This window comes from Petaurus breviceps, unplaced genomic scaffold, assembly GCF_028583685.1.
Source record: "Petaurus breviceps papuanus isolate PSGF00001 unplaced genomic scaffold, PetGlider_PUasm1.0 419, whole genome shotgun sequence".
In the NCBI taxonomy this organism is placed as follows: domain Eukaryota; kingdom Metazoa; phylum Chordata; class Mammalia; order Diprotodontia; family Petauridae; genus Petaurus; species Petaurus breviceps.
Genome location: NW_027186324.1, coordinates 4,663,049 through 4,672,926, shown reverse-complemented (window position 1 = coordinate 4,672,926; position 9,878 = coordinate 4,663,049). Strand labels below are relative to the sequence as shown.

The window sequence follows — 9,878 nt, the reverse complement described above, 5'->3', positions numbered from 1 at the left end:
GAAATCCATTGAAGTTAAGATCTCTATGCCTCCACAAAAACCCCAGTCAAGTGCTTGATCATGGCTTACAAATGATTCTGGGTTTTCAAAAGCTGTACCAAAAATATACAATAACAATAGCTAGCATTTCTATATTACCTACTATGTACCAGGCACTGTGCTAAGAACTTTACAAATATTATCTCATTTGATCCTCACTGGAACCCTGGGAAGTAGGTGCTGTTATTATCTCCATTTTACAGTTGAGGAAATTGAGGCAAACTGAGGTTAAGTGACTTGTCCAAGGTCATACAGTTAGTATCTGAAGTTGTATTTGAACTTGTCTTCCTGGCACTAGGTCTCTTGCTCTATCCACTTAGCTATACAAGTTCTAGCAGGTACTATCAACCAGAAAGACTTTGAGTATGGGCCTGGCAAGGGAATCCCAACTATAAATTTAGCTAGTAGGTTAACAGATTTGAGGTTGAAGTTGACGAAAATTTTGTGTCCCTGGTACCTTAGCACAGGACCTTATACATAATATTTTCCTGTTGAACTGAACCTAAGTATGAAACATTAGGCTTCTAAGTGGCTCAATGGAAAGAGTACCAGGCCTAGAGTCAGGAATATTCACCTTCCTGAGTTCAAATACAACCTTAGATGCTTACTAATTATGTTTCCCTGGACAAGTCACTTAATCCTATTGGCCTCAATTCCTCATCTGTAAAGTGAACTAGAGAAGGAAACGGCAAGCCACTCCAGCATCTTTGCCAAGAAAATCCCGAAAAGGTTCACAAAGAGTTGGACACGAATGAAAGCGCAGTAACAACCAAACATTTAGTAAGCATCTGCTGTGTTCTGGAAGTCTTCGAGGCTCAGGAAGAGAGAAAAAAATTAAGCCAGTATCCTTGTCCTCAAGCGAATTAGAGCCAAGGTTACAAATTAAAAACACTGAAACATGATAACACAATATTATATGACAGGTGTATTATAGAGTCAGTAATGACTTTCCCCCTAGAATTCACATGGCACTCTGTTTTCTATCAGGAAAAATGTTGTGGCTTGGTGTTTGATTTGGAATTTAAAGTATTAGTAGGAATTGATTAAGTGGAAAGGTGCTAGTGAGGCCATTCTGGGCTTTCAGAGGCTTGAGAGCACAGTGTATATTTTTTGGCAGGGCAGAGAAGAGTTTATCTTGACTGGAACAGAGAGTAAATAATGTAAATGCAGGCTTCTTGAATCTTTTAGTGTCACGGACCCCTTAGCAAGGCAAGCAAAGCCTAGGGATGCTTTCTAAGAAAAATGTTTTTAAATATTTGAAAGAAATGACAAGTGTCAGATGTTAGTAAAAAGTAAAGATGTATTTTTTTTCTCATCCAAGTTCACAAATCCCCCTTGGTTTAGAGTAATAGGAAATAAGGCTGAAAAGGGGCTTTGGGACCATGTTGTAGAAGGCTTTGAATGCCATGAACATGACTTTGAATGTTATTTGGCAGAGGTAATAAGGTGTCACTGCAGATTCTAAAGTAAAGGAAGGGAATGACCAGATCTGTGTATAAGGAAGATGGTTGGATGGGGTGAAGACATTCACAGTGGATCATTGGCGACAATAATAATGAGGACCCATCTTCCAGGGTTGTTGTAATGATCCAACAAGCCAAATCTGCACAGCCTACAGCCTACTAAAGGATTTCAAACAGTCCACGAAAAAAAAAAACCATAGAGGAAAGCATCCTGCAGGCTGTGTAGGCCTGAAATAAGATGATATCTGTAAAACACTTAGCAAAATGTCTGGCACATAGTACATACACATTAATTGTTTCCTATCATTATTATTTTTCACGGGGTGAATTACATAGGTTTGGGGGAAAATATAAGGAGATCCATTCTGAATGTGAGTTTAACTTGTCAGTGGAACCATCATATGGAGATCCTGTATGCAACTGGATGGAAGGACCTAGAGACCAAGAGAGGTCAGGGCTGGAGAGGCAGATTTGAGTCATATGCATTATGGTGACCATTGAAGCCGCGACAGGAAATGGCATTTCCAAGAAAGAGAGCAAAGCATGAATAAAGAGAGCCAAGGACAAAGTTTTAGAGAACACCTATTTTAAAAGCCCAGGAATACTGTGAAAAGAAACAGAGCAGCAGTTAAAAGAGAGTGTGGTTATCTCTGTATCCAAGAGAGGAGACAGTATTTAGTAGAAAGGAGGCATCAACAGTGTCAGATTATTTAGAGACTTCAAAGAGGACAAGGACCAAAGGACCATTGATGGTGGCAATTAGAAAGTCATTAGTAGGGGCCCTAGGTGGCTCAGTGAATGACTCCCTGGAGTCAGTAGGACCTGAGTTCAAATCCAGCCTCAGACACTTAATACAAAACTAGCCGTGTGACCTTGGGGAAGTCACTTAACCCCAATTGCCCTACCTTCCCCCCTCCAAAAAAAAGCAAAAAGAAAAATTTTAAAAAGTCACTAATATCTGTGGAGAGATTTTAGTAAGAGGTTCAAGCAAAATCCAGAATGCAAGGGTTGGGGAAGGAAGGATATATTGAAATAGAGCCATCAAGTATAGAAAATTCAACATACTGCCTTTATGTAGTTATCTTTTTATGTCTATGCCCAGTTTCCTCTACTAGGTTTTAAACATCTAGTAACATGGAAAGAACAATGGATTGAGACTTAGAGAAGCTGGGTTCAAATCTCAGCCCTGCAACTTATTGTCTGTGTGACTTTGGGCAAGTCACTTAAACTACAGACGTAAGATTCTTCATCTGTAAAATGAGGAAGTGAGACTAGGTCACCTCCCAGGTCTTGTGCATGGGGGCCATTATAATGATCTTCAAGTATTTGAAGGGTTGACCCATGAAAGAAAGATTAGACTTGCTCTGATTGGCCTTAGAAAGCAGAACCAGGATAGAAGAGGCAAATTTCAGCTCCCTAACAATTAAAGCTGTCTTCATATGGAATTGGCACACCTAGGTGGCAAAGTGGAGTACTGGTCTTGGAATCAGGAAAATTCCTCTTTCTGTATGCAAATCGGGCCTCAGATGCTTACTAACCGTGTGACCCTGGGCAAGTCACTTAACCCTGTTGGCTTCAGTTGCTCGTTTGTAAAATGAGTTGGAGAAGGAAATGACAAACCACTCTAGTATCTTTGACAATAAAACCAAAAATGAGGTCACAAAGAGTCAGATACAACTTTTTAAAAATGGGCTATTTCAGGGTTCTGTCTCAAAAGAGATATTGAAGGAGAAGCTAGGTGCTGATTTGTTGATTGATCCTGAGATTTTTCTTTAAGTATAGGTTGAAGCAGATAGATGTTGAGATTTTTTTCAAATCTAAAATACTAGGATTTGGTGAGTCTAGTAGTGAGAACTGTAGAGCAATCAGCACGGATCTGAGAATTTAATGCATGTTGGGCTGAGCTGTTCCTTCTGAACCCCTCTTCCCATTATCATATCTGGTATACGCATCTAGACTAGGAAGAAACAACATGGAGTGGCGGGAAGAGAGCCAGCCTTGCAAACGAGAATTCCAGATCCACTTCCTTTACTTACTGTTTAGGAGACCCTAGGCTAGACACCGGCAACTGTTGAAGACGATAAATTAGAGGCCAGGTCCTGGTCTGCACTGGTAGAAGGAGTTACCTCAGTGAAAGTTCACTACACCCATGAAATCACAGTTGGGGTCCAGATTAACAACAAAACTTCAGCTAGGCAGGTGATAATTCAGTGTTGCCATCCTACTGGGCTTCATTATTCCCTCTGACTTTTTAAACTAAATTTGTAGCTAAGAGACTTTGCACTGAATCTGTCCAGGCACTCAGAACCAAGGCTTAAACCTGAGGTATTAGCAGCACACGCACCACATGCCCATCCTTTCTTTTCCTGAAACATAGCATATTAGGAATGTGGGGTGCTGAAAACAAGATCTACTATAAAGTCAAAGAGAAATGATATCTCTTAAAGGCTAATTTTGTAAGAATATCAAGAGTTCGTCATCCTCAGAGTTTGACTGTCAGGTGATGGACATTTTAAAAGATGTAACAATTCATTAAAGTGATCTATGGATACATATAGGGTTGTGATCTACCATTATGCCATAGCAGATCATAGCTCTGGAGCTGGAGGGACCTCACTGTCTATCTAGTGGAATCCTATCATTTTACAGATGCATAAAGTGTGTCCAGGAAGGTTAAATATGGTTCACTGGATGGACTGTTCCCATGGATGAAATCATGGATCCTCAAACATTAAATATCATGGATTATAAAACAAGTACTATCTTGACTACAGGGTTAATATATTTCTTGTCTGTTACCTTTTTATTAGTATTTTTCAAAGGACTGACAAGGTTCAGTTGAGTATCATACAGAAGATGAAAATTTTTCTTCTGATGAATTTCATCTTTGGTATAGGAGAAAATATTTATAATCCAAGTTCTAAGGCTTCCATCAATTAATTGATCAACCTTGGGCAAGAAGCTTCACTTCTTTGGTTCTTAAAATGATCATACTGGCTTCAATGATCTCTAAAATCCCTCCCGACTCTAAAGCTTTAGGATTCATTCTTTCTCCTTCCGCTACTCCAATTTCCCTTTGAAGTTGGCGAATTAAACTAAAAAATCATAATGATGTAACATTCTCACTCTCCTTTGCTAAAAGAAGAGATACAATGAGTGCGTCCATTTGGTTTTCAGATGGCAAGCTCTATGATGCTTATGTTTTGTATCCAAAACCTAAAACTGAAAGCCAGATCCAAGACATGAATATTTTGGTGCTGAAGATCCTGCCTGAAGTCTTGGAGAGACAGTGTGGATACCGATTGTTTATATTTGGAAGGGATGATTTACCAGGACAAGGTATGTCTGAAATGGTTTAATCAAGGAAACCTGCCTCCCTGTTCTTTTTCTAAAGAATATTTTCATTCCCCTGCCTTTGCAAAATATATTGACTCTGCTTCCATTCTCCTTGGAACTTGAGAAAGCTCATAGACCACAGCATCTTGTTGATGTGAAGAAGCTCAATTTGATTCCAAATTCAAGTTAAGATCATTCTGAAAACATGCAATTTCAGTTTCAAGGCTCCCTTATGGAAATAATGTGAATCTTGTTTTGGAGCTAGGGACTGGATTAACCATTTGGACTAAGGATTGGAAGTTAACAGAGCTCTTACAGGAAAAGTTATGAAAAAAAAATGGTGACCATTTGTCTTATTGTGTTTACTAACACATAGCTACATATCCAAGAGTTGGTGTGGTATCGTGGAAAGTGAACTGATTCTGGAGCCATTTAGGTCCAGAGTTGAAATCCTGTCCCAGATGTCTACTCATTGTGTGACCTTAGGCAAGTGTGGGTCTCATTTGTAAATGAGGTGGGTTTAGAAAAGATGGCTTCTGAGGTTCCTTTCAGCTCTTGCTCTATAATCATATGACTGAGTTCTGGTTACAGTTTAGATATTCAAAGCTGATTCCTGTTTTGAAGAAGTGTTACAAACAGATTAACATGTATGACTCATCCTCTAACTTCCTTAGAGTTTTTTTCTCCCCTTAGCCCCACCCTTCCCCATGGAGGCTATTCTACTCAAATGACTGAAAATACTTTTTTCTTTCATAGTCAGGTGTGACAGATGTTCTCACTTATTTTCTATTTGTGAGTATTGGCTATTTCCAGGTTTGTGTTAAAATATGTTTAGGTTTTCCTTGGTATTCTATTTATATCGTAGAACTTTATTGTGGATGTCAAAGTCAGCAGACTCCTCCAAGTACTTTAAAATATGAAATAATTTCCCCAAAAGACATACGAATTAAACCAAGTGTTTATCCCTTGCCTTATTAGCAAACTTGCATAATCATCATGCATTTGCAAATCATGTGGACATTCCCATTTTATTAGTGTCACAGTAAGAAGTAACTATAGAGCAGAAAGCTTCTAAGTTGAGAGACATTGGGAGCAGGTTTTCTTTCATTTAAAAAAAATTAAATATGTATCTACCCCTTCCCAGGTCCCATAATGTCCTTCAGACATTCTGAATTGTCTGATAAAATTGTCTGAAGAGAAAGACTTCTGAATTGTCTCTCTATCCTCAGTCTCACAGACAGTAGGCATTCCATAAATATTTGTTGAATTAAGAATACTTCAAAGGTCAATTAATATAGTAGATTTTTTGATCTATAAAGGCAAAAGAAAATAGAGACAGTAGGATGAAAAATTTCCTTTCAAAGTAAAATTTCTAATATCTGCTTGCACTTATTTGGATTTCCTCTCACAGCAGATCTTTAAGAAGAGGTTCATTCTTAGGTACAGGTTGGACTAGTTGACTTATCATATCCCTTTCAGCCCTAAGATGGATTTCATGCTTTACTACAAATGGATTATAAGTGCCAGTCATTTGGACTTCCTTCTCATACTTCATTTCAATCCACTCAGTAAAATTTAGACCAGAAAAAGACAGGCAGTATCTTTTAGTTGAAGGATTCCAAATGTCTACTTAACTTAAATGTCTACTTAACTTCTTCCATTATTTGCAGCTGTGGCTAATGTTATTGATGAAAATATTAAGCTGAGCAGAAGACTGATAATCATTTTGGTCTCAGAATCTTCAAGTTATGGTCTATTAAAGAACATGTCTGAAGAACAGATCACTATCTACAATGCTCTCATTCAAGACGGAATGAAAGTCATTCTCATTGAATTGGAGAAAATCCTAGATTATACGGACATGCCAGAATCAATTAAATACCTTAAGCAAAAGCATGGAGTGTTGCAGTGGAGAGGGGCATACACAGAGGGATTACAGTCAGCAAAGACAAAATTCTGGAAAAACGTAAGATACCACATGCCCCCTAAACCATACCCATCTTCACCAGACAGGAGCTGATGTCAGCACCCTGCAACTACTCTGTAAACCAGGAGGAAATAAATACTGGGTTCTAGATTGAGTGATACACAGCCTGCTTCTATGGTTTGGTTGTTCAGTGACGACTATATGCCATCAAAGTTTGGAACTGAAAAAAGTATTTCATCTGGGTCTACCTGCCCCACAGAGAACTCCCTTATAGGTTTTCCAGGGTGGGGACCAAAGCACTCACCACAGTCACTCCCATGAATTTTTATGATGTCTCAAGGTAGTTCCAGTTAGAGGTTGGGTGACTTGCTTGAGGTTGTACAAGTAGTGGGTATCTAGGGTGGGATTTGAAAACATATGTTTGGCATGATTTTACATGTATAATTGGTATCATATTGCTTGCCTTCTCAGTGCATGGGGCAGAAGTGGGAGGGAAGGAGAGAATTCAGAGCTCAAAACAGTTTTTTTTTTGTTAATTTAGTATTAAAGAAAAAAAGATAGTTCCAGTTAAAAGGCAAATGGGTTACGTCGGGAGAAGTAACACAGTTCACTAGTATTGATTGCACAAATGAACTGAATTTACTTGTCTGATTATATGTCTCCAACTAAAACTTGCCGATGGAATAGAAAGGATAGATAAGTTTTTGTAAGATGTTGAAAGAAAGAAAAATATGGAATGCGGTATAGATAACACAGGAGTTCTCTCCATGACAACATGGCGCTCGGAGCTTCCAGTATGATACTTCTTGGGTATTGGGTGTCTAGCAAGGAAGAATGCTGCCTGGAGGAGAGGTTAGGGTTTAGAGCATTATATTTTGCCTGCTTTGTATATTTAAATAAGGCTAAAAGTCATTTACTGAACTGTTCTGACATGTCTTAATTTGCATCTGATCCTTTTGCCTAATGCTTTAGCTTACCTGGTTTTGTTTGAACTAATAGTAGGAATGAATATAGAGAGGATCTTAGACTGTTAGGAATCTTAAAGATGATTCAGGCTGGTGATCCTCATACTGTTTTTTGGAGCCCTAGAGTTCCTCGGAAGATATCTGACACATACTGCAAATAAAATAGTGCAATGATATACAGTAATAAGGGACAACGGGGAAGCGTTAGATAGTTTGTTGAATTTGGCTTCTCTAACTTTTATTTGGGGGAGGGGAGAACACTTAGGAGAGTATGTTTGATTGGGAATCAGGAAAACCTGGGTTCAGATCCTTTCTTTGAGACAAACTCAGTGTGTGACTTTACCAAGGTCACTTAGCTTCTTTTTGTCCCAGGTAGATTTCAAAGACCTAAGTTGCCTATATGAATCAGTATGGGGAAGGGGGAAAGGGGTGTAAGGGGATCTAAACTGGGAGTTCCTCAAACTGATGAAATCATAGATTTGTACTCCACTTTCCCTGTCCTCTCCCCCCACTCCACCAAGACACACTTAGGGAATGCACCCACTTTTTCATCTGTGTGGGTTATCCACAGTGAATGGGATCATTTAAAGTGGAGAACCATCAAATACTGGTCAAAATGTTAGATTTTTATTTGTTAAGAATTAACCAGCATGTGTTCAGCTGCTAAATTGTCAACTTTCCTGATTCTGGAAGTTTCAAAGATACAAATAAATCACAAAGAATTTAAAAGCAAAACTTTTGACTTTTTCATGTAAAAACTGTGATAAATTGAAACTATCCTTCTATGTTTTTTAAAAATAAAAATCTTGGCTTAAAAAAGAAGGGGAGGGAAGGAAAATTGTTTTGATATGACATCTAATGTTGTTCCTGATTATAAAATAGGTATTAAGCACAAGCAAACCTGTCTTACCTAAGTACAGAGTTTGTCAAATCAGAGTTTGTTAGATTACAAATAAAAGTGCTTTATTGATGTCTCTTTTTTCTATCACAGTCTTTTCAGGAAAATTCCCTTCAGGAAATCACAAATCTTCCTTTGTAGAGAAGAACAATGGTGGCCCAAAAACAACTTACACAGTGACCTCACTAACAATGTATGCAGGATTCTTCCCCCTAGAGTCCACCGTCTCACTGCCTAGAGAAGGGAAGCATGTTTCATTTGTTCTCTGGGTCCAAATAATTATTAAGATTACTTGAAATTCAGCTCCCTTTTGGTGTTCTTCTCAATACATCATTGTAATCATTTTTCATATTGTTCTTTGGGCTTTTTATTTTACTCTGTTTCAGTTCATACAAATCTTCCGTTTTTTCTTTAAATTCTTTATACTTTATGCCTCATTATAGATGTTATTCCACAATTTACTTAGCAATAGTCCTTGATAATTCAGTGCTTATGGGGGGGGGGCAGAGTTAAGATGGCAGAGTAGAAACAAGACTTCTGCTCGGCTCCTACTTCCACCTCCTCCAATTCACGTTAAAAATTACTCTAAACAAACTTTGGAGCTACAGAACCCACAAAATGACACAGAGAAGCTAACTTCCCTCTGAAGATAGTCTGGCAGGCCAGCAGGAAGGGACCAGGCACAGCACTCTGGGAGCAGAGCCCAGCCCCCAGTGAGCCAGAGGTTTTAGCTTCAGGGCAGCCACAACCAGCTGCCGGCTGGAGGGACTTCAGATCACCAGGAGCTGTGGTGGTTTCCAGAATTATCGACCTATAGATGCTAAGGACAAAGTGAGAGGTCATGCAGTGTGGACTTTGTGGGAACAGGGAGTTCAGGAGTGTGGTGGAGTTCAGGAGTGTGGTCTGGCCTTTACCCCCTGGAGGGAGAAGCAGATGAGGCACCCACAGGGGCTGTGCAGCTGCCGCCTAGTGCATGTTTCAGAGCTCCTGGCCTGCAGATTGTAGGGGGACCAAGTGACCAATCTGAGGGGTAATCACTCTTGCTTTAACCTGATTGGATCTGGATCACTGTCTAGAGTGGAGGACCTGGGGTGCGTGCCTAGTTTGCCAGAACTTGTGGAGGCTTCAGAGAGGTCAGCCAGCTCCAGCAGCCGAGAAAACTCCAGTGGTTGGGACAAAGCTTTCCTCTCTGGTAGCAGGTTTCTACTGTGGCAAAAAGCTCAAAAGTCAAGTAATTAAGTGGCAACATG

The 9,878-nt window shown here is 39.3% G+C and overlaps 1 protein-coding gene across 10 annotated transcripts in view; it reads left to right on the top strand.

Annotated features, from left to right (window-relative positions):
• Positions 1-6,915, top strand: part of LOC138171197 (interleukin-1 receptor-like 2) — a 40,097-nt gene extending 33,182 nt beyond the window's left edge. For all 10 annotated transcript variants that reach the window (XM_069100598.1, XM_069100596.1, XM_069100588.1 and 7 more), the window contains 2 exons: positions 4,680-4,841; positions 6,509-6,915. In XM_069100598.1, the coding sequence (XP_068956699.1) occupies positions 4,680-4,841; positions 6,509-6,858 (512 nt within the window). In that variant the 3' untranslated portion in view covers positions 6,859-6,915. The remainder of the gene's footprint in view (positions 1-4,679; positions 4,842-6,508) is intronic.
• Positions 6,916-9,878: the final 2,963 nt, after the last annotated feature.